The sequence below is a fragment of the Bos mutus genome, chromosome 28 (assembly GCF_027580195.1).
Source record: "Bos mutus isolate GX-2022 chromosome 28, NWIPB_WYAK_1.1, whole genome shotgun sequence".
NCBI classification, from domain to species: Eukaryota; Metazoa; Chordata; class Mammalia; order Artiodactyla; family Bovidae; genus Bos; species Bos mutus.
The window spans coordinates 19,902,136-19,926,355 of NC_091644.1; the positions used below are offsets into that span (position 1 = coordinate 19,902,136).

Consider the following 24,220-nt stretch of genomic DNA (forward strand, 5'->3'; position numbering starts at 1 on the left):
TTCTGAGCTCTGTGTACACCAGCACCACAGCAGATGTAAACACTCACGGCCTCTCTTCTCTGGCTAGATAAACTTCAGGCTTTTAGGGGGAGGCACCGCCCCATCACACTCACAGTGTTTAAAAAAGGTGTCAGCTGTAGCGTGTGCTCTTGGCAGACTGCAACTCTCCCTCTCCCAGCTGAAGTCCCAGATTCTGGGCCACTGATGCTCAGGCCAGGAGGGTGGGGGGCCCAGAGTTCATCTTCTAAAGGGGCCAGCTTGGGACCCTCTGGTTTGTGGACAAGGCAAGGCAAACTGTGAGGAATAAATCCTGAGATGCTGTGGAAACACTCAGCATCCTCCAAACGCTCTGCCTGACCTACACAGACATGTTTTTTAGTTTAACCAAACGCTCTGCCTGACCTACACAGACATGTTTTTTAGTTTAAGCTTTAGATTCTGTGAAAATAAGAATGCTACTCCCAACACCCCTGACCGGGTGATGTCCTAAACTTTATTCATTATTTGTTATTCATGTACTCATCTGAGATTTATCGAGCACCTACTGTGTGCCAATGTGCCAGGTTTTACACTGCCCTGCCCACTCAAAGTTCCGTAAAATCCCATCACTGCCAATCCCATTAGTTTAAGGTTTTCACATCTATCTATCTGTAAAGTATCTATCTCTCTATTAGATATGTATCTACGTATTATAGATAGATGCTTCCAAGGTGGCTCAGATGGTAAAGAATCTGCCTGCGATGTGGGAGATTCCGGTTTGATCCCTGAGTTGGGAAAATCCCCTGGAGAAGGAATGGGAACTCACTCCAGTATTCTTACCTGGAAAATTCCATGGATAGAGGAGCCTGGTGGGCTACAGTCCACGGGGTCGCAGAGTCAGACACAACTGAGCCACTAGGCCACAGCATTATAGATAGATAGATGGATAAATAGATGATATATGCAATATATACAATTTACCATCCCTCACCTCTGAGTCATTTTAAATTTGATTCATCATTTTCATTCAGTCTGCGTTTAGAGGGTACCTGTGATATGCTCGCTGCTCTCCTGGAGAAAAGACATAAACTAGACACAGCCCAGGCCCTGAGGAGCTCCCCACCTGTGTGACAAGGAGGTGACCAAGAAGTGGCTTCCTGAGAGCGGAGGCAGGCAAGCCAGTGCAGATTGTGCAGGACGGGGGAAGCCATCAGGAAGCGGCCCCCTTCACAGGCCAGAGGACCCGGGGCTCCCCCTCTCTTCTCCAAAAGAGGAACTAGATCAGGGCTCCTGTGTCTTTGAATTTCATGGACCAATAAAATTTCAAAACACCTAGTTGAGGGAACCGTACAGCTCACCAGCGTGGTATTCCATTGAGTAAGAGACATACAAGGAAAAGAAGAACCAGGAGGCAACTACCATCTGCCATCACCGTTATTTCATGCGAGAGAGGATACATTAACCCCCACAGCAAGAAGGGCATAGTTTCGGAATGAAGGCTGATTTTTCAAATGGGATTCATTCACCCAAATAAACGGCTCACTGTGCTGTCCTCGTCCTCGTTCTGCACAGCCCAGGTGACCAGATGACCTGCCGCCGCATGTGACCCACTGAAGCCGTGACCAGGTGGTCCAAGCCCAGCCAGAGACATGGTTAGGCGACTGCCAAAGGCGTCTCTGGGACACTGTGTAGGGGCATCTGGGCCACAGCGCTTCCTGGAACCCTTTTCTTTCTCCCATCCCTTACCCCTGCAGCAGCTCCCACTCTCCTCCAAACTCCCTGAAATACAATTCCTCTCCCATTCTAGTCTTCAGGACTCCAGCTTCAAAACCACAATAGCACAAACCATGAGGGTAACTCTAAGGGGTCCTTCTAGCTCAGAGTGATCCGACCTGGGGCTGTCCAAGGCCACTGTCTCACCATCACTGCTCAGCCACCCCCTTTGCCCTCACCGGCTTCTCTCCCCTCCCTTCCCCAGGGGTTGATCCCATGTGCTCCTTAATAAACATCCTGCACTCTAAAGTCAGAACCAGAGTAGCCTGCCAGGGGTACCCAACCTGTACTGCTGCTCAGCCCATCCAAACAGACTGATGGGCAGCATTCTCCTCCACTTCCTGGTGGCGGGAACTTCCTATACAAATCCTCGAAGACCAAACTGGAGTCTGGACGTGTGTGCAGAGGAGCTAAAGGAATTCGGAGTGTTTTCCTGTCTTGAGAAAGACCGGCTTTCACGGCCATTGTTTAGTGATGGACTCCACAGGCCAGCTCTGTGTGCCCCTCTGTCCAGGGCGGCCCCCACCCTCTCCTTCTACGAGGCCACCAGTACATAGTTGGAAAGCTACAAGAGCACATGATTTAAGGGGGAAATAAAACTCTTAGATTTAACAGCTCCAAAACATAATCCTCACGTAAACACTGGAGGTGGTGGGATGCTGGCAGGGAGGAGAAACGGGTACTGTTTGGGGCTTCTCTGATGGGTGACACATGCTTTGGTGTCTTATCCTTGCGCTCTGCTTGTACCTGAAACTCATTCTGACAGCCTGGAGGAGGAGGCAGAACCACCAACAGAGTAGGTTGCCCCAGCTGACATCCTTATTTCTACACATTCTGCCTTCAAAACCCTGGTCAGCGGTGCATAAGACAAACAAGCCCCAAACTGGAGTGTCTGCGGCTCTCCCGCCAAAAGACATCAGAGGCAGAGGTCGTTCAGCAAAAGGCAGTTTTCCAAACAGAGGCTGATGGCCCAATCCAGACAGGGAACAGGCCTCCCTCTGCCCCGTGGCCTGGCCAGGGTGGGAGCCATTGTGTCCTAAGCTGACTCTGGGAGGGCAGGAGGCCCAGGGTCCTACAGTATACACACCCACAAGAAGAGTAGGGGTCCCCGGAAGCTGGCTGGAGTCCAAGGAGACAGCACACCCTTAGCACAGCAGGGCTGCCAGTGCTGGTGACTGAGAACCCTCCAAGCGTTAAGGAGGGACATGCCCTGCCCTTCTGAGGCTGCTGGGTCTTGATGGTCTACACCCCCACAGGTGTGCACAGGTGCACAAATGTGCATGCGCTTACACATGCCAGTCACATACACATACAGTCACTCAGACACAGCAGCCTCAGGCAGTGCCCGACACATCACACAGTCAGTGCCCAAGAGTGGAGTCTGCGGGCCGCCCCTCGGGGTTTTCTGGAGCTCACAGGTGAGGCGGTGACCCCTGTCCTTGTCCTAAGACAGTGGTTCTCAAAGTGAGGTCCCTGGGCCAGCAGCATTAACATCACCGGAGAACGTGTTGGACATGCTTTGGGTTCCGTCTTGGTCACAGAGCCCTGAGCAGGCCCGGGGGCCTCCCACAGGGCTGCGACTCCTTGTCACGCCTTTTATGTGTCAGCTCCTGTGCTAATCAGACTTAACACACACTATCTCATCTAAAACTCACCAAAACACTGTGAGATGCATGCTGTATGGTTCCTATTTTTTTCAGATGGGAACTGAAGTTCGGAAAGGTTTAGGAGTCCTTGCCTGGAGTCCCCGAGGCTCCCAAGCCCATGCCCCTAGTCACATTCTAGATGTAGCTCCGGCCCCACTGAATGTAAACACCCTACTGAGGACTGTGCCCTCCATGCCAGGCCCCACCCCTGCCACCCCCTCAACTTTCCCTGGGTCTCTCCCTGCCTCAGCAGCCAGTCCTAAATCTTTCCTCAAGAGATGAAGCCTGGCCATCCACGCAGGAGGTGGGACGAAGGGCGGAGGCAAAGCCCCAGCTCGTGAGAAGACAGCACCTCTGCCAAGGCCCTCGTCGCCCTGCACCACACGGCCCCGCCCGGAGAGCAGCGGGAAGGCCTCCCCGCCTGCACCCCAGCGCCTGGAGAGACAGCCTGCTGCACAACTGACCTGCGGGATCCAGACAGCTGCTTTGCGCACGTCTGAGCCCTAATGTCTCCTGAACCACATTAGGAGGGACCTGGGTTCGAGTTTATCACCAACTTACTACATGACCTGGGCTGGTCCCCACTTGGAATCTCTTTTTCCATTTCTGCAGTGAAGACACAGGCTGATGATTTAGAAGGATGCCTCTTACTCTGAGACCACGTCTTGGATTCTAGATATCCACGTGATGTTGGAGAAGGCTGGCCAGGACATGGGAATCTGAAGTGCCTAGGGCTCTGGACCCGGCTGTCTGCTCAGCCTAACTCATCTCTGTTTGAGACTTGGGAGTGACCCCCCCGCTCCCTGGACGCGCCTGGCTCAGCACCCACTCCTCCTGCTTCCCGCACTCAGAGAGGATTTGTGTGCTCCCACAGGGCACCAGGGCCTGGAGGGAGCCAAGGAGCCTTACCCCTTGTGCCAGACTCAGAGGCGGCCATGGGGGCCTGTGTCGTGATGACCGATATCAACATCTCGTCTGGCCTTGACAGCAATGCCACGGGCATCACAGCCTTCTCCATGCCCGGTTGGCAGCTGGCACTGTGGACCGCAGCCTACCTGGCCCTGGTGCTGGTGGCTGTGATAGGCAATGCCACAGTCATCTGGATCATTCTGGCCCATCAGAGGATGCGCACGGTGACCAACTACTTCATCGTCAACCTGGCCCTGGCCGACCTCTGCATGGCTGCCTTCAACGCTGCCTTCAACTTCGTCTACGCCAGCCACAACATCTGGTACTTTGGCCGTGCCTTCTGCTACTTCCAGAACCTCTTCCCCATCACAGCCATGTTCGTCAGTATCTACTCCATGACTGCCATTGCTGCTGACAGGCAAGTAGGGGCAGCGGGGTAGCGGGGCAGTTATGGGGAGCCGGTTCACTGTGTTGGCTTCAGACAGGGCTGATAACACACCCATAGTCACACAGCAAGTTAAATGTGGAACCCAGGGAATTAATTGCCTCCTAACCTGTTCATGATCCTAAACTATGCATCTGGAATAGTTTCACAGAGGACTGTGGAACTGAGACGAGAAAGGATAAGGTTAGACACGAGAAAGAACTTTGCCCTAGATGGGTGTTCAAGGCTATAGGGGAAGAACAACAGTGTTTTAGGGACCTTCTGGAGTGTTCTTCTCTGGAGTTGATTTTTGTTTTGGTTTCTTTATTTTACAAGGAAATTGCTTATATTGTTTCCTCTTCCTAGATAGATAATTTGAGGGGAAAATTAAACACTGCATGCAGTTACCACATAATTACGATGGGGCCAATTACCTCCCAGGTGCTGTATCTCTGGGGCTGCAGACTGAGCCTCTGCAGGCGATAGGGGACAGGAGGGTAAAAGAGTGATCAGTCAGCAGATCTGAAAGTCACCTAAGACTTTCATTCACTCAGTAAGTGTCTGAGGCACTGTTCCAGGCACTGGGAAATATACAGCAGTGGGAAAAGTGTGGTCTCATGGAACTTCCCCCTTAAAGCTCAGGTGGGGGGTGGGTAGTGTGGACTGTAGAGGGCAGAGTGGAGCCAGGAGTCCAGACAGGCAGGAGGCAGTTGACTAGGTAACTCAGGGGAGGGAAGACGGTGGCTCAGGTCAGGATGGTAATAATGGAGACGTGTCCATTCATTTCTTCATTCATTCTTAGTCATAGGAAGAAATTCCCCCCGTGCCCACTATGTACAGACACTGTTCTGCACATTCAGGTAAAAACAGATAAAGATGCCTGCCCTGGTGAAAACTTAAATAGAAATACAAGATTAAATAAATTATACATTGTATTTTGAGGTCATGAGGGCTATGGGAAAATATTAGGAAGGGGATAGGGGATTCGATGGAGAAGGCAATGGCACCCCACTCCAGTACTCTTGCCTGGAAAATCCCATGGACAGAGGAGCCTGGTAGGCTGCAGTCCATGGGGTTGCTAGGAGTTGGACACAACTGAGCGACTTTACTTTCACTTTTCACTTTCATGCATTGGAGAAGGAAATAGCAACCCACTCCAGTGTTCTTGCCTGTAGAATCACAGGGATGGGGGAGCCTGGTGGGCTGCCATCTATGGGGTCGCACAGAGTTGGATAGGACTGAAGCGACTTAGCAGCAGCAGCAGCAGGGGATTCGAAGCGCTAGGGTTTGTGTTTTGGGGTGGGGCAGGTAGTATATCAGATATCATGTCAGGATCAGCGAAAGGGTGGGCTTTGAGCTTTGTCTTATTGTCCTGGCCATGTCTCAAGGTTCAGATTAATCCCAGGGAGGAAGGCTGGGGGGGTCATCTAGGACCAAGGTCATTTCTGCATATGTAGAGCACTTCCTTCACTGCAGATTGCTGGTAGGCAGCTGCTTTGGGCTTTGTGCAGAAGAACTTCGGGATCTGTTAAAGTTTCTGAACAGAAGAGAGGCTGAGCTGCTGAGGAACTCGGCAGGGCGGAGCTGCAGGACAATGCCCCAGATGGACTTCTGGTGTGGCCACACTGCCCTCTTGTGGCCTTCTGAGAGCATGTCCAGGCTCAGAAGGAGGCGATGAGGTGGACAGAGGTTTAGGGCACTAGTGTGCCACGTGTCTACAAGACAGTCACCAGCTCGGCAGCTCTCTGCAGGTCACCAGCAGGGTGTGGGGAATAGGACGGGAGAGTGTGGGCCTGGAGTGGGAAGAGGAGGTGCAGACTGGTCTGAAGGGCGTGCACCCACCGTTCACACCGCCCTCTGCTCACAGGTACATGGCCATCGTCCACCCCTTCCAGCCCCGGCTCTCAGCTCCTGGCACCAGAGCGGTCATTGCTGGCATCTGGCTGGTGGCCCTGGCCCTCGCCTTCCCCCAGTGCTTCTACTCCACCATCACCACGGATGAGGGCGCCACCAAGTGCGTGGTGGCCTGGCCTGAAGACAGCGGTGGCAAGATGCTCCTTTTGTAAGGCCTGGGGGTGGGGTAACACGGTGTGTGCACATGTGCCTGTGTGTGCGTGCATGCACATTCATGGTGTACATGTGTGCAGTGTGTAAGTGTGAGTGCATAGGTGAACTGGGGATAATGTGAGCACAGGATCAACTAAAACTGACACTTAGCACTCAGTAAATGTCAGGTCTGGTCTAAGCACTTTACATACATGAACTCATTTAATTCTCATAACAGTATGAGTATGTATTATTATTATTTCCATTTCTCAGATGAGGAAACCAAAGCACTAAAAAAACTAAGGGCCTAGGACCACACAGCTATTAGGTGGTAAATCAAGGATTTAAATTCAGGCAGTCCTGCTTCAGAGTCCAATCTCGTCAACACTCTTGCTTAAATAAAGGGGGTAGCAGGGTACTGAGGCAGAAAGAAAGGGCAGATGATGGAGTCTGGGATGTTTTCAGGAGAAGCCTGGAGATAGCCTTGAGATGAGGCAGGCACCATGGGCTAGGGGATGGGGGCAGAAAGCAGAACTCAGACACGGTGCAGCTTCTGTGTGACCCTGGATAAGTCCTTTTCTTTTCTGGGCCTCAGTTTGCCTAGTTCTCATGTGGCTCTGTCATCCCCAAGAACCTTGGAAATTCAAAATTGAGGATAAAGAATCGGTTGAGGTTCTGGGGACAGTATTCGGGTTGGAATCCTGCTCTGTCCCCTGCTGGCTCAAGGATCCTTTGAGTCATTTAACCTCTCTGAGCCTTTGGCTCTTTCTCTCTCAAAGGAGATTCGCAAGAGAACCTTGCTCAGGGGTTGTTGTGAGGCACTGCAGCAGAACCTGTGCCCAGTATGTGGTCGTTTAAACCGGAGCAAACGAAAACAAACCCGTCAGACTTAGTCCAAGAAAAGCCTGGCTGCCGCAAGTATAAAAGGCTGTACACGCTCTGAGCCCAGAGCCGCCAGATCTCGGCAACAATTCAGGCCCCTCCTCGCCCCCTGTCTCCCAACGCCGGCCTCTACCTCTCCTCCAGTCCCGAGCACTGGCCAGAAGGCGCCGTTCCTCTGAGAAGCCTGTTTCTGGGGACTGCTGTATTTCGAGGTCAGGCCCTGCCATGGGTCTTTGCCCTCACCCTGTACCCTCACGTTCTCAGGATTCAATGCTTCGTCGGCGGTGTCCATGTAGGGACTCGCCCCTCTTCCTGGCTCAGGGAAGGGATGGGAGCAGAACATTTCTAGACTGGCCACTGGGGGGCGATGTTTTTCCACCTTCAGTTCAGTTCAATTCAGTCGCTGGGTCGTGTCCGACTCTGCGACCCCATGAATCGGAGCAGGCCCGGCCTCCCTGTCCATCACCAACTCCCCAGAGTTCACTCAAACTCACGTCCCATCGAGTCCGTGATGCCATCCAGCCATCTCATCCTCTGTCGTCCCCTTCTCCTCCTGCCCCCAATCCCTCCCAGCATCAGGGTCTTTTCCAGTGAGTCAATTCTTCACATGAGGTGGCCAAAGTATTGGAGTTTCAGCTTTAGCATCAGTCCTTCCAATGAACACGCAGGCTGATTTCCTTTAGGATGGACTGGTTGGACCTCCTTGCAGTCCAAGGGACTCTCAAGAGTCTTCTCCAACACCACAGTTCAAAAGCATCAATTCTTCAGTGCTCAGCTTTCTTCACAGTCCAACTCTCACATCCATACATGACCACTGGAAAAACCACAGCCTTGACTAGACAGACCTTTTTCCACCTTAACATGGAGTTTTTCTCCTGGAGGCACGGAATGGTGAGAATTCAAGGTACCAACCACCAGTTTTCTGGGGTCGGTGATTTGTGACCCTGATTCAGACGACGGCAGAAAGCAAGAGGGCAGAGGTGGGCTAGGAGGGTATACTTTGATGATACTTCGAATTCTGAGAGGATTTGGGCGAAAGCTTGGTTTCTTGTGTGTGAGAATTTATTATTCATTCTTGGGTTAGGGAGCTTCTGAGATTTAGACTGGGGGCTCCATCCTTACAGGCTCACATTCTGTGTGTATGGATCTGATAAAATGACAGATGCCCTCTCCAGGAAAATGCACATACACTTTCAAAATCAAAATGCAAAAAAAAAAAAAAAGGCAGTCTCAGGTGTGAGAGAAGCCATTCCTGATAATGGCAGGCCCTAGAAGATGGTCCCCAAAGCTCCTTGGCTCTCCCTTCTGGTGGGAACTTAGCCCAGAGTGAATCCCCATCCTGCACCGACCCAAAAAAGAATGAGGCACCAAAGGGGCATCACTCATATTCGGGAAGCATGGTGGAGATGATCTCCATGTTTTACAAACGGGGAAACTGAGACTGAAGGAGAGATCTGATTGCCCAAGGTCATGCTTTAAATTAGAGGCTGGACAAGAACCCAGGTCTTCTGACTCCTCAGGGCTCATTCTCAGTGAAAGGGAAATTATTTAGGTGTTAAGTCTGTAGAGCTGTTTCACATGACACAGACTTCCTGTGCCTCTCCGAGCCTCGGTTCCTCGATCTGGACACTGAGGCAGATGGCTCAGCTGATCTTCAAGGTCCATCTGTGACCTCACAATCAAAGGTGACAGGGCCTGGCACTCACTGCTCCTCCTCTCCTTACCTGCTCCACAGGAGGACAGATGGGGATCAGGGTGTCTAGGAGGCGCCAGACATGTTGTAATTAGAAAGTCAAATTCTAAACTCAGGTTTTAGGGAAGGTATTTAGGGAAGAACCCGTCTACTCTCCTCCCTCCAGGTGGCAGCACCTCTTGAAAGGGGCCCAGAAAGGCTGGCACATGCGGAGGAAAGTGGCTTGGGAACACCTCAGTTTTCCTAGAAGAAGGTCACATGACAGGGCCAGGGGGCTCGGGTCCATTCACCAAATGCTGCTGCCTGGGTCTTGTTGGAGCGTGACTGCAGCATCACTCAGAAACCAGAAGGGGCAGCAGGCATGTCCTTTACCCCACAGGAAAAAAAAGGGCCTCAACACAGCCCCGGGTGTCCTCCACGGGGACTGGATGAGCACCATCAGTGGTGTTCCAGGCCACTTGCTCACAGCAGAAATTGTGTCTGCTGATGTGAGCCGTGTTTCCAACAATGCTCACAGTCAGGAAGAGGTGATCCGATAGCTTGAACCGTGTGGCCCGTCTTCACTGCCCCATTCCCTGGTAGGGATGCTGGTGCAGGATAGAAACGTATCAACTCCAGGAAATCTATTTAGACAGACAAATGCAGATATAGACGATATACATAATCTAATACCTGTGTATATACACACATATAATGCATGATTCTGGAAGAAAATATTCCAAATCGTTAATAGTGGTGGGGGTGGGATATGTAATTTTACTTCCTCTTTTATGCTTAATGGGGCTTCCCTGATAGCTCAGCTGGTGAAGAATCTGCCTGCAGTGCAGGAGACCCCAGTTCGATTCCTGAGTTGGGAAGATCCCCTAGAGAAGGGAAAGGCTACCCACTCCAGTATTCTGGCCTAGAGAATTCCATGGACTGTATAGTCCATGAGGTCGCAAAGAGTCGGACACGACTGAGCCACTTTCATTTGTGCTTAATGTCATTATAAATTTTAAAAAAATGTATTGGTTAACTTTTTCATTCCTATTTATTTCCTCGTTTGATAACTTGTCTGCCACTTGGAAGGACTCCAAGCTTACACTGGTGTCCCTTTTGCGGCAGGGAAAGCCCTCACTGGGCACATATGCTAGTTGATTTGCCTTAAAAAAAAAAAAATTAAACCAAGGTCTTGGGAGGCGGCCCCAGGGTGGCCTGCCAGGAAAACTCAGGGGCACCGCAAGGCCTGGGGACTGAGCTCTGGCAGTCTCCAGGTGCCCAGGCCCTTGACTCTCCCTCCAGGTACCACCTCGTAGTGATCGCCCTCATTTACTTCCTGCCTCTCGTGGTGATGTTCGTCGCCTACAGTGTCATCGGACTCACGCTCTGGAGACGCTCTGTCCCGGGGCACCAGGCTCATGGTGCCAACTTGCGCCACCTGCAGGCCAAGAAGAAGGTGAGCTCCGGGGGCGGAGGGGACGGGGTCAGGGCGGGGCCGGAAGTTTGGCCCCGCCTCGGCATCGGTCATTCCGGGCCCACCCCCGAAAGGGCGCCGCGGAGTATAGACTCCGCATGTACCTTGCGTTTGTCCCAAGTCTCTGGCCAGAGCCTTCATTCCTGCTTCCCCAGGCCGGCCGACTTGCCTTTGGTCTTTGGGTTGTGACAGACACAGATTGCAGCGAGTGGGGGTCTTGCGGACCCATAGCTGGCAGGGTGTCTTCTAAGGATGGGGTTAGGAGCGAGAGCTCATCCACTCTCCAGAGGGGAGCTGCTTTGCTCAAAGAAGGATCCAAGACGCTTTTTAGAGAAGGTGGCATTGAACTGGGCTTTGAGGAGTGAGGACTAAGAAGGAAAAACAGCAGTGTGAGCCTAGAGACCAGCCTGAGCAAAAGCTGGGTAGAGGGCCCAGGAGTGCATGGGTAGTAGGTGTTCTGGGGGACTGAGGTTCCGGACGCAGAGGGGACCTGATTATTGAGGGCTTCTCAGGCTGGCATGAGGGGTGCCCCACCCTCACCCTCAGGAAGACTGGTGGGTCTTGGGGCATCCGGGCTGAGGAGTGACCGGAGTGTCTCCTGGACCAGTTCGTGAAGACCATGGTGCTGGTGGTGGTGACGTTTGCCATCTGCTGGCTGCCCTACCACCTCTACTTCATCCTGGGCACCTTCCAGGAGGACATCTACTGCCACAAGTTCATCCAGCAGGTCTACCTGGCGCTCTTCTGGCTGGCCATGAGCTCCACCATGTACAATCCCATCATTTACTGCTGTCTCAACCACAGGTGAGCCCTCATCCCAGCCCCTCTCCTCAGCCTGGTTCCATCTGGACCCCCCTGCACAGCTTCACTACCCCCATGGGATTGCCATCCTCACAGGCATCCCCGAGCATAATCCTCGCTGTCGTCTGGGCCTCCCTTGAGCCCCACCCCCTCCCCAAAGCTCTGCCCAATGCCAAGCCTACAGCTTTCATGACCGCCTGCTCCTGCTCTTTCTTCTGGGGGCTGCACCTGGACAAGGAGAAGAGAGAAGGGAGGGACAGAGAGATGGAGGGAGGGGCAGAGAGGCAGAAGGACAGCCGAGAGGGAGGAAGGAAGGAGCCAGGTAAAGGAGGGAGGGACTTGGCTACTTCCCTCGTGGTCCAGTGGTTAGGACTTTGCCTGCCAATGCAGGGGGTGTGGGTTTGATCCCTGGATGGGGAGCTAAGATCACACGTGCCTGTTGGCCAAAAAAACCAAACATAAAGAAGCAATATTGTAAGAAATTCAATAAAGACAAAAAAAAACAAGGAGGGAGGTACTGATGTTTTTAAGAGCCTTCTACATTGAGGAGGCGCTGAGGACTGTCTGTGGGGGAGGACAGTGCCAGCTGCAGCGAATGAAGCACTCAGCCTGAGGCCTGGGGCTGAGGCTGGAGGGGAAACGGGTTGCTCCCTGGAAGATCACAGGAGGGGCTTTCAGGGCCGCTAGGAAATGACCTTGGCAGAGACTGCCAGGGAGGAAGGAGCCCAATTCTCACTCCCTGCTGCTCTCATACTTCTAGAGAAGTGGAGTCTCACTGAGGGGCTGGCATTTGCTCTGGAGCACGTGCACAGGTGGGAGATGCTGGGCCAGGCAGGAGCCCCAGTGCCCAGGAGTCCTTCTTGTAGAGCAGGCCACTCAGCCTCAGAACGGTGGGGCCAGGGAAGAGTCGGTGAGAGGTGAACATTGAGTCCTGGCCTTAACAAGGCAGTGATGTGGGTGACATTGACCCTGGGCCTCTTGTATCACCTTTCTGCACTGATATCCAGGCCATTCATAAGGCCAGTAGAGCCTTTGTTGCTCAGACATCCTACCTACCTGGGGCAGGCCAGAAGGAAGTGAGAGACTGACTTTTATCTTTTGAATGTTTAATAGGCGTCAGAACCCTCCATTTTCTCCTTACAGGCAAGTATACCCCATGGACTGTAGCCCACCAAGCTCCTCTGTCCATGGAATTCTCCAGGCAAGAATACTAGAGTGGGTTGCCATTCCCTTCTCCAGGGAGAAACCTGCCTCTCCTGCATTGCAGGTGGATTCTTTACCATCTGAGCCACCAGGGCTACCCATGTAATGGGATGGAGGTGTTATCCCCATTTTACAGATAAAGAAACTGAGTCTCAGAAAGGAAGACTCTCCTAAACTCATACAACAAGAATTCCATGTGTTTCCAAGGTCTGTAATCTCATCCCCACATCACACATTTTTCTCTCATGCAGTTGTAGAAGTGAGAACTTAGAGACAGGGACTGTCACATCAGGGAGGGCCCCCAGCCTTCTGTGTCTGTGCCCTGCTACCCAGTGACAGTCCGTGGGAGTCAGCACCCCACGGCTCTATGAGTTCCTGAAACAACCTCTGATCGTTCAGTATTTGAAGACACCAGCTCTGCAGTAGGACTGTTCCTCCTGGTGCCATCTTCTTTTCTCCAGAAAATAATCCCCAGTGGCTTTGTGTGCCAGCACTGTTCCAGGCCCTTTGGGATACGCTGGTGAACAAAAACAGTGATCCCTTTCCTCAGGGAGCTGACCTTCTTGGGCAGCAGGTGGAGATAGACAATAAGCAAACCTATGAGTGAACTCTGGGAGTTGGTGATGGACAGGGAGGCCTGACGTGCTGCGATTCATGGGGTCGCAAAGAGTCGGACACGACTGAGCGACTGAACTGAACTGAATGAGTCAATGAGCCACAGTGTGTATTAGGTGATAAATCCTATAGAAAAAAAGAAGAACTGGGAGGACAGGAAGTAATGGGGGAAGTAATGGGCATAAAGGTTGCAATTTTACAGGATGGTCAGGGTAGGCCTTACTGAGGGACCTTTTGAGCACATTTGAGGACTGAGTGGGCCCTGGTAGCTGTCTGGATAGAGTTCCAGGCAGAGGGAACACCCAAGGCAAGGGGGAGAAGCAGGGAGAGGATTAGGCAATTGCAATAATCCCGGCAGGCAAGAGATGGTGGGTTTAGATGCATGAGAAGTGGTCAGAATCTGGAGATTGCTAAGGTAGAGTCAACAGAATTTGATGGAGAGGAAGTCAAGGATGACTCCAGGTTCTTGGGTGGTCAGTTATCAGGAATTGAGATGAGGACGACTGTCAGGGACATGGGGGGAAGAGGATAGGGAGCTCAGGTTGGGACATGCTGAATGTAGGTATAAGGGACAGTGGCCATGAAGCTCCCATAATAAAGGCATTTATTGGGCTGCACCATGGAATCTCTAGAGCTACAGGGGGAGGAACCAACGTCAGGTCCGCGCTTCTGCAACACAGAAGCTTGCCTCTCCTGGGAACAGATCACTCAGTTGTCTGCCTCTCTGCACCACACAGGGCCTCATTTATTTCTGCTGCTGACAGGACAGTGTCTACCTTCTGCCAGCTCTGTCTCACTTTTTCTACTCACTCTCTCCTTCCTCTGATCTCTCGTTTACATGGGGACCCTCTGTGCTGCCATGGGGAAAGCTCACTTATTTTTTAAGCAAATGTCCCCAAACTTAGTAGGTCCATGTGCATATTTCCTTTCAAAGCAGTCCTCTTGGAGAGCATCCTTATTCCAGCCAACATTGCCAAAGCCCCAATTTCTTAAGATTCCTCTTTGCATACTCCTTTAGAAGCCAATTAACAAATCAAACAAGAAAATCTGTTGTGTTATAATTGTACTTGGTTTGTTTTTGTTTGTTTGTAACAAATGGTCTTGTCCAGCTTAATCACCCACTTCAAACTTGGACTTGGCTCCAGATTACTTCTGGCTGTTTCCAAAACTCCAACCCACTAAAGAATGTGTCTCTGAGCTCTTTTTTTTAAATTCTTTATTTTTGGCTGCCCTGGGTCTTTCGCTGCGCACCGGCTTTTCTCTAGGTGCGGTGCGCAGGCGTCTCATTTCAGTGGCTTCTCTTGTGGAGCACAGGCTCTAGGGCGCTCGGGATTCAGTAGTTGTGGTCACGGGCTTAGCTGCACGGGCGTGTGAGGTCTTAGTTCCTGGACCAGGGATCGAATCCTCGTCCCCTGCATCAGCAGGAGGATTCTCAACCACTGGACCACCAGGGAAGTCCTCCAGAGACCCTGAGCTCTTATGAGTGAATTTCCGAAGCAACTTTACTCTGGAGGGGAGATCGGCTCCTGGAGGTGGGGCAGCCACAGGGCAGTTCCCATAACTGTTGGCCTCACTCCATTTCTCAAGATGACCCCTCCACCCCTCAGGTTTCGCTCTGGATTCCGGCTTGCTTTCCGTTGCTGTCCATGGGTCACGCCAACCGAGGAGGACAAGATGGAGCTGACCTACACTCCATCCCTCTCCACGAGGGTCAACAGGTGTCACACTAAAGAGATTTTTTTCATGTCTGGGGATGTGGCCCCCTCTGAGGCTGTCAACGGGCAGGCTGAAAGCCCCCAAGCTGGAGTGTCTACTGAACCCTAAAGCCTAGTGCCTGGCTGCAGGGAGAGGCTCCGCACCCTTGAGAAGTAGCCAGTCGAAAGGACCACCTCTGAAAGTTTGGCCCGTGCCTCACCCTTCAGTACATCAATGGAAAGACGAGATGGGGCCAGGAACTCTGCAGTGGGTCCTGCCTCTCCCAGCCAGCCCCTCAGACAGTGCTTCAGGGGATCCAATAATTCAAAGAAGACAGGGTGAGCTAACACTTATCTAATCCAGGAGTTGCAAGGTCGAATGCCTTCCTGGGGCATACAACATAGAGTAAATTGAACCCAGTATGAAAGAAAAATTGTAGATATATTGATAAAAGATAACTGACTTCCAGTGTCGGGCCAATAGGGAATGGTGGGGACTGGCAAACTGGAGGGCATGGGAATCCAAAGGGGAGAGTAGCTGATCAGCTCTGGGCAAATGCTGCCACGTGACTGATCCTCTACATCTTTCAAGAGAAGCCAGAAATCCAAATTTGTGAAACTTCCAGAATTGTTAAATTTGGCTCGCATTTTTATAAATGTTGTGCGAACCAAACAAAACACACCCGTGGGTAGTACTCAACCATGACACTGATTTATTATCAGGATAAAGACACAAGGAAAGAAGCTGCTTAATTCTGCAAAGCCCCTAACCTGTGAGCCAATCCAGGGCTTCTCTGCTTTAGCATCTAAGAACCCAGGTCCACCCCAGGGGAGATGGTGGTTAAGGGTCAAAAGAAGCCTCAGCTGGGTGGTCTCAAGACAATGACCTTCACATTGCCTTCCTCTTTCAGTTGCAAAACTACTTTGCAGGGAGGCTGAGGATGATGGGAGAGATGCCTATAAATTAGCAAGTCCAATACATGTTAAGTGCTTCATAAACAGCGTGTGTGCTCAGTCACTATGTCATGTCCAACTCTTTGTGACCCCATGGACTCTAGCCCACCAGGCTCCTGTCCATGGGATTCTCCAGGCAAGAATACTGGAGTGGGTTGCCATGTCTTCCTCCAGGGGATCTTCCCGACCCAGGGATCAAACCTGTGTCTCCTGCATTGACACGCAGATTCTTTACCACTGAGTCACCTGGGAAGCCCTCATAAACAGCAGCCGTGACTTTCATTACTGCCATGGCAGCCGTCTGACATGAATGCCTCTTCGAGTCAGCAACACAGCCGTCACCCTAACTTCCACTCAAGAGGCTGGCAGGCAGAGAACACCAACGGTTCCATCCCCTAGAAAGCTCCAGGCCCAGCCGGGTCCACACCTCACCCTGCTTGCTGACTCACCTTTCCTGCCTCGGGCCCTTCCAGAAGAACCACATAATGCTGTAAATGCACACCTAGAGTTTAATGTTACCTGTGTTCTCCACAAAATCACTGTGCTGTAGGCGCTGGCAGTGCCAATAAAGGGACCCTGGTCTCACAAAACAAAGTGAACACGCAGTCAGTCCTGGGGAAGACCTTGCAGAGGTGTGGCATGGCACTGCAATCACAGGGCACCAGAATGTGGACTGATGTGGGGTCCACTGACCAGCTTGGGGGAGGAATCCAAAATGGCAGCCACAGAGTGGAACAGTACCCTCGAGGCTGAGGTGGGGCAGGGATGGAAGGGTTGGGCAAGGGCCAGTTTCCCATAGAAGGGGTTAATTTTCAATGGGGGTGTGTGTGGGGTGGGGGTGGGGAGAGCACCACAACCCTGCTACCCAGGGCTGCTGCAAGGCTTCATCTACTTGGGCAGGGGGTCTCTTCATCTGTTGGCCTGGAGTTGGCGGACAGGATGATGAAGGCAGGACCTGCTCGGGAACAGCGGGAGCAGCGGGGGCCAGTGTTGCCCCGTCCTCTCGGGAAACCCAAACAGCCCCTGCAAGCCAAGCTTCTACTTTGTTCCAACTACAGGTGAGGAAGACAGGCTATTGGAAGACAGAAGCCTTTACCTTCTGAAAGGGGTCAAGGTGGGAGTGCAGGAATCCCTCCCCAAGGCAGGCCCCTGGGGCTGCAGCAGGGAGCCTGGAGGGCAGGTGCTAGAAGACACGGGGAGAGCATCCTTGAGCCAAAAGAAGGCTGAAGGCTGAAGAACACAGCCTTCATTTCAAACTGCCCCCGACCCAGAAGGCCACAAAACCCCCCAGGGTTTGGTTTTTGCCACATTCCCCAATATCCTCCCTACTCCCCAGTCATTAAGCATCACTCGGGTTTTTGAATTGGTACAAAGTTTACTAGGTCATACAACATGGCTCACAAAAGCGATGGGTAATTCCAATGAGCTTACTGTTTCTTGATTGGTTCCTTTTACCCGAATGGAGACAAGACACTTGCCCGCAGGACTGCCCACCTCCCCTCCCCAAGACAGACAGAAGGCAAGACTGTCACACTGTGGCTATGACCAGTTCCATGGACACATAATTCAGTGGCATTGCCATGCCCAGCTGGGACACCAGCCAGCAGCGGGTGCGGGGCCGGGAGGAAGTGGCGGCCACTGCACCCATGGGAGGAGAAGTCCCGGCAGTGTCTGCTGGTGATAATACATTGCACATGGGGGACGGGTCCCCAGGGACGGGCAGCGGAGGCCCTTAAGGCCTGTCAGATAGTGTGACTTTTCATCTTGGGCCAATAAATAACTGTTGGACGAATGCATAAATTAGAAACGGACGCCACTAAACTTCACACGTGGGGAACGTACGACCGGGTTGAAATCAAATCATGCAGAGTGGTAGGGCAGGTGAGGAGGGACCTGGAGGGCAGGGAGATTATCAACAGCACACACTCTATTTTGTACCCTATGTTACGCGCCGTTAGTGGGCTTCTGGTTTCCTCCCTGTGGTGGTGCAGGCGGGCTCTGGTGCCGGCGTCTCCCAGCACAGCTCGCTGGGCAAAATAAGGGGTCACTGCTTGAAGAGAGAAGTGCTGGAAGGGCAGCAGGCTGGGGGTCAGGACTCTTAGCTGCTCATTTCTTGCCGGAGCCGAACGCCCACTGCTGTGATGAGGGCGGCTCCTTTGCCGCTGCCGTCTTCAGATAAGAGGAAGGACACATTACACTTTGGTGACAGTTCCTTCACGGTTTGGTGCATGATTCTGGAGAAGCTGAAAAGGACGAAAAATAGAGATGGGTTGGTAGAGGAATAGGAGAGATGCCGGACCCACCTGAAGATGCTGAAGCAGCCAAAGGGAAGGAGGGAAGCGAGGAAGGAGGGGGGTGGGGCTGCTCTGAAGCAGCAGAGACTTATTGAGAATCGCCGGGAGGCAAGCAGGTTTACTGCCAACCTAATTACAATTTGCAGCAGGGAGACACGACGGAGAATCCCAAACGAGCTCCTCTGGACAGCTCCTGAGGGCAACGGCATGAGTAACACACCCAGACAGCTCCCATCCTCAGAGCCTGAGGATCTTAGAGGACCGAAATCCAAGAAGGGGATGTCGAGACCTGGGCGTGGACCACTGAGGCGCGCCAGGCCGGGTCAGGTGTTAGCTCAGCAGGCTTCATGGAAACAAACATCACCCATCCCTAGCTTGCAGCCCTCTGAGACCCCAGCCCATCAGCACCTGAAGCTGAGAGGGAGCCTTCCTTTCCACCCCCAAGTGAAGCATAATCTCTAAATGAGAAGCGACTCTGGATTCTTGCATTTTGTGCTGCAAATGAGATAGGGCCAGGCCGAGAATGCTCAGGGCAGCGGGGCTCCTAGAGGTAATACTGCTTGCCCTCTGCTGAGTATCTCCTAGGTGTCCCACACTTGATATACATAATGTCCAGTCTGCCAATGGTTATTATCCCGCAAAGAAGAGGAGACTTGACAGAGATGAAGGAATTGAGCACAGCTTCTAAAGGGTGCTGTCAGGATTAAATCCAAGCCTGTCCACGTTGGGCTCCAGAGACTAGCTCTAAACACAGTGACAAGGAGGACAGTGACAAAGGTGAAGAAATGGAGCCAGCCTGTCCCATCCCAAGCCACGGCGTGAGGTAGGCGGGCACTGTCCACGCTGAGTTGGGTATGCCTGCTTTAAAGTAGGGTGACATTATGGCTCGTTTACTGGGGAATGGTCCCATTGTAATTATTAGTAGCCCTCTCTCAACTGGCCAAAGTACCTCTGTTTCGACAATAATAAGGTCACTCCATTCGTAAGAGCCCAGCTTTGAGACATGCGGCGGGTCAAAGAGCAGATGGGCCCACCCATTCTCCTCCAGCATGGGATGTGGGACACCGGGGCCAAAGGAGGTTGATCCCGCCCGCCTCCGTGCTCCAAAGCCCAGGGCCACGATTGCTCCTGCCTTCCAAGGCTCTTGACAGACTGATGTAGCAGAACAAGACAGTGGGTCCTCTCCCTTTCCTTCACTCCCTCTCCTGGCTTCTAAGAAACAGCTTCTCCCCCAGGCTGATGGGTAAGCCCGCGCCCACCTGTTCCTGCTTTCCTGCTCCCCGCCCAGGATACAAGGGGCCCGGGAGGAGCAGCAAGCAGGAAATGTCAGGACCACGGGGTGAACTGGCCAAGTGAAGCCACTTCTCCGCCCTGCGCCCGCCTCCTCATGCCAAACAAGCCCCGCTCCGACCGCACAGCCTGCAGGCCGGCTGTGTTCCTGGTGAGGAATTTTACTGGAGGGCAGGAAATCACATCCTGGTGTCCCGGAACCAAAAGGGGCCTCGCCCACGCGCCCGCCACCAAAGGAAGCTCCACTCACTGCGGATGAAGCTTGTAGAGCGTCCCGTCCACGCCCACAGTCACGTTGAGGCGGTCCAGCCCCCTGTTTTCGCGGATCTTATCCACCACAGCAGCCATGCCTGCGCCACACAGCTGCGCCGCCCTCTTGGACACCACCCCACACACGGTCTTCACGAGGATACTGTCGTCGCACGTGCTGTTCAGGCCCAGCTGCTGGAGGATGGCCCGGACCTGCAGCAGCGCTAATCGGTCGCTGTGGGGGACGAAAGTCAGGAGGCCGGATGAAAAGGAACCCGCTGGAGAGCAGCAGGGGCCAGCCCCCCAAAACTGAGCTTATCCACGAAAAGGGTTATGGGGCTTTCTCTTCCCTTCAAAATAATTTTTTTTTTAAATGACCCTCCAAGTATTACAAGTTAAGTTGTAGAAAAACTGGCAACTCTAGAAAAATTAAAATTGGAAAATTAAAACTCTACAGCCCCAACACTGGGGGAAAATACTATTAAGGTTTAAATATATTTCCTTCCAATCTGTTTTTTCTGGAATATCATTAAACTGCATTTGTTCTGTATATAAATAGGCTTGTCATTTATTTATGTTTAAATTTTTATTTTTACTGGAGTATAGTTGATAAATGGGCTTCCCTTGTGGCTCAGCTGGTAAAGAATCCACCCACAATGCAGGAAACCTGGGTTCAATCCCTGGATTGGGAAGATCCCCTGGTGAAGGGAAAGGCTACCCACTCCAGCATTCTGGCCTGGAGAATTCCATGGACTGGACGGTCCATGGGGTCACAAAAAGTCAGACATGATGAGTGACTTTCACTTTCACATAGTTGATTAATAATATTGTGGGCTTGCCCTTTATATATGGTTTTCTTTCTTGCTTTTTTCTTACTTCATATATCTGAGGGAGTTCCTACCTCCTTATCCAAGACCAGGATTGAAAAAGGCTGCCATAGTAGTTCATTCTGGGAATGACCATAATTTATTTAGAGAAATTTAACTTGAAATTTTTTGCTACACTCTGATGACATTCCTGTTTATAAGTCTTTGTGTGCAACTCAGATTTTTCCTTTAGGATACATTTCTGGGTCAAAGGGCTTTTGACCCAGAAGGCAAGTGCCTTTCTGAAAGTTGATTCTTGGTCTCCTGGGATATTTGTCTCTTCATGAAATTGAAAGAGTTGACAATGAAACAGTGACGATGACGACAACAGTGACAACAGCAGTGAGCCTTTTTTGAGGACTCACTATGTGACAGGTGTTTACATACATCACTTCATTCCTCTTCCTAACAGCCAACTGATCCACATGTGACTGTTCCCATTTTAAAGATGTGGCAATTGAGGCTGGAGGAGATTGAGTAACTCACCCAGAGCTCACAGCCAGTGACGTAGAGCAGGTCTCAGGACCAGAACTACCAAAGCTCTCACCCACCATGCCATATCTTGTCATATAGAATGCAGATGTTTTCTTTCTTTGGTTTGCTGTTTTGTCTTTTAAGCTTAATGATTGATATTGTTTTTAACTTACAGAAACCATGCGGCTAAAATTTGCAATTTTCTCTTTATTATTTCTCCCTTTGATATGACACTTGAAAAGACCTTCCCCAGCACTTCACACCCATCAGGATGGCTCTTATTAAAAGAAAAATAAAAACAGAAAATAAATAGTGTTGGCGAGGATATAAAGTTGGAGCCCTTGTATATACTGTTGGTGGGATGTAAAATGGTACAGCCTCTGTGGAAGAGTATAGCAGTTCCTCCAAGTAAGTAAAATAATTATGTGATCCATCAATTCCACTTCTGAGTATATACCCAAAAGAATCGAAAGCCGGGATGTGATCATGTATTTGCACACTCATGTTCATAGCAGCATTATGCACAACAGCCAAAAAGTGGAAGCAACCCAAGTGTCCATGGATGGATGAATGGATAAGCAAAACGTGGTGTATACCATACAAGGAATTACTCATATTCAGCCTTAAAAAAGGAAATTCTGCTACAAATGGATGAACCTTAATGATACTATGCTAAGTGCGGTAAGCCAGATGTGAAAGGACAGAGGCTGTATGATTCCACTTACATGAAGTCACTAGAGAAGTCAAAGTCATAGACACAGAAGGTAGAACAGTGGTTGCCAGGGGCTGGGGGAGGGGGGATATGGAGAGTTAGTATTTAATGGGTATGGAATTTCAGTTTGGGAAGATAAAAAAGTTCTGGAGATGGATGGTGCAGATGGTCGAACAACAAAGTGAATGTATTTAATGCCGCTGAACTGTCTACTTCCAAAATGGTCACAATGATAAAGTTAACACTATGTGTATCTACCACAGTAAAAAGGGCTTCCCTTGTGGCTCAGCTGGTAAAGAATCCGCCTGCAATGCAGGAGACCTGGGTTTGATCCCTGGGTTGGGAAGATCCCCCTGGAGAAGGGAACAGCTACCCACTCCACTATTCTGGCCTGGAGAATGCCATGGACAGATGGAAGTCGTAAAGAAGTCCACGGGGTCACAAAGAGTCAGACTCGACAGTGAAAAGTCAGACTTTTTCACTTGACCATGATAAAAAAATATTAACAAGAAATATTCACTGATACTTTCTCCTTCTTTTCTGGCTGCTATTTTCCACACCCTGGCTCATGGGTGAACTGAGAACGAAGAGAGAAGGAAGTGGGAAACTTGGTTCCCTATCATGGCCCCTCCCTCCCCTGAGACTGTGAAATGCCACCACTCTGGATGCTCAAGACTTCCAAGGTCGGGGCCTCGGGGCTGCTGTCTACAGCAGCGAGCACTTTACTGCATGGGTTCTGGGGGGCAATGAGTTTCACCTGCAGGTTACAGACCCAGGCTTGGGGGACAGTGAGGAGCAGGCCCTGGCCCAGTGCCGCTATCATGACCATCCTAAAATGTAGGAGGCTTCTGCACAAGCGCTTTTGCTGAGCACTTTCCTACTTTCTCCCACAGTTCACTGTGCAAGATGTCGATGGTAGAGATGAAATGTTCACTCCATCTGAGAAAAACAGGAGGAAGACAGAAGCAGCTCGCTGGGACACTGTGGGTGGTGAGCCCTGCGTCCGCAGCTGCCTTTCGGAGAAGAGGGTGAGGTCAGACCAGTGGCGCTTGGCTCTTTTGGACTCGATGCTCCTTCAATTCAAATATCTGCGATGCACCTTTCCTATCCTGAAATGTAACCTATTACACACAGGACGATTTCAAACAAATCAATATAACGCCCTAACATATAGAATGAATAAAAGGGAATGATTTACAGTAAAATTATGGAACTTCAACATGCAACTGCTCAGGGTATACTACTCCAGAGAAGAAGAAAACCCTCACAAACGGCCAGAATGTCCCCTAGATTGCCTACCACCCCCATCACGGCCCCCTGGCCAGGCCCACCTGTGACTTGAAGGCCCTGCCCGCTCACCTCTCGATCTGAGAGAGATACTTGGTCTGAAAGAGGCCCCGGGTCTTCAGCGGCTCAGAGATCTGCCCCCGGAAGAGGAAGCCCCTCTTGGCGAAGTCGATCAAGATGTTGCGGACAATCTCACCCAGGTACATACCGCTGATCATCTTCTCATACCTGGAACGAGAGGAGGGAGGCTGGGCATCTCTAGGAGGCCTCTGGTCTCGAGTAACCATGGGCGCCTTCCTGTGGCTCACGGGCATCACCACCCCGTGTACCCAGCCCTGTGCTCCCTGGCAGAGGCAAAGTGCAAGACCAGGAAGGACTGAGGAATCCCCAACCCTCCCAGGATCAGATGCGGTATCTACCACCGGCGCTGTTTCATCGCTGGATCATCCTCTTCCTCACCCGACTCCCTGCCTCTGCCTGGTGAAATCCCACTCAAGCTCCTAGCTCTCAGTTCAACCATCACTGCTCCAAGGGGTCTGTCCTCCCCACCTGCCTGCTCAGCTTCCAGGCACCCTCCGTTCTTCCCAACACACATGGGTCCTCGCCCTCTCAGCATCCCTGCAGTGAAAGCCTCGAGGGGACAGAGTGTGAGTACCTTGCTCAGTTTTGTGTCCCAGGGCCTAGCACAACATAGGGCTGCTCTCGGTCAAGCGCTCAATACCTAACTGCAGAACTAGCAAGCAGCTTAAAGGGATAAGAACACGGGGAATGTTTCCACTAGATTTTCGGAAGGTTTTGCCACAACCCAGGGTGCTTGTCAAGCACCCACAGAGTGACAAAGCCACACGGGCTGGAGGACCCAGGCAGCCACCACACCCCTGGGGGCCACCTGTTCTTGGGGCTTTTAATTCCTGCCCTCTCCATGCTCAAGGGCCTCAAGAAATGACAAGAGATTTAACTGCTTCCATGCACACAC

The 24,220-nt window shown here is 51.6% G+C and overlaps 2 protein-coding genes across 2 annotated transcripts in view; one reads left to right on the top strand and one right to left on the bottom strand.

Annotated features, from left to right (window-relative positions):
* The first annotated feature begins 4,333 nt into the window (after positions 1-4,333).
* TACR2 (tachykinin receptor 2) lies at positions 4,334-17,332 on the top strand. The gene is made up of 5 exons (XM_005904222.2): positions 4,334-4,725; positions 6,599-6,793; positions 10,634-10,787; positions 11,413-11,609; positions 15,032-17,332. The coding sequence occupies exons 1-5, from the start codon at positions 4,334-4,336 to the stop codon at positions 15,246-15,248; spliced, it is 1,155 nt and encodes a 384-aa protein (XP_005904284.1). The 3' UTR covers positions 15,249-17,332.
* A 127-nt stretch (positions 17,333-17,459) lies between these two features.
* The window catches only part of HK1 (hexokinase 1), a 70,572-nt gene continuing 63,811 nt past the window's right edge, over positions 17,460-24,220 (bottom strand). Inside the window, exons 16-18 of the mRNA XM_070364935.1 lie at positions 23,317-23,472; positions 19,907-20,140; positions 17,460-18,315 (exon numbers count right to left, since the gene is read on the bottom strand). Coding sequence (XP_070221036.1) covers positions 18,171-18,315; positions 19,907-20,140; positions 23,317-23,472 — 535 coding nt within the window. The 3' untranslated portion in view covers positions 17,460-18,170. The remainder of the gene's footprint in view (positions 18,316-19,906; positions 20,141-23,316; positions 23,473-24,220) is intronic.

Excerpts from the sequence above, each read along its gene's own strand:
- TACR2 (XM_005904222.2), top strand. The coding sequence starts at position 4,334 with ATGGGGGCCTGTGTCGTGATGACCGATATCAACATCTCGTCTGGCCTT. Across the intron at positions 6,794-10,633 it reads GGTGGCAAGATGCTCCTTTT|GTACCACCTCGTAGTGATCG; the intron begins GTAAGGCCTGGG and ends CTCTCCCTCCAG. Across the intron at positions 11,610-15,031 it reads TACTGCTGTCTCAACCACAG|GTTTCGCTCTGGATTCCGGC; the intron begins GTGAGCCCTCAT and ends TCCACCCCTCAG.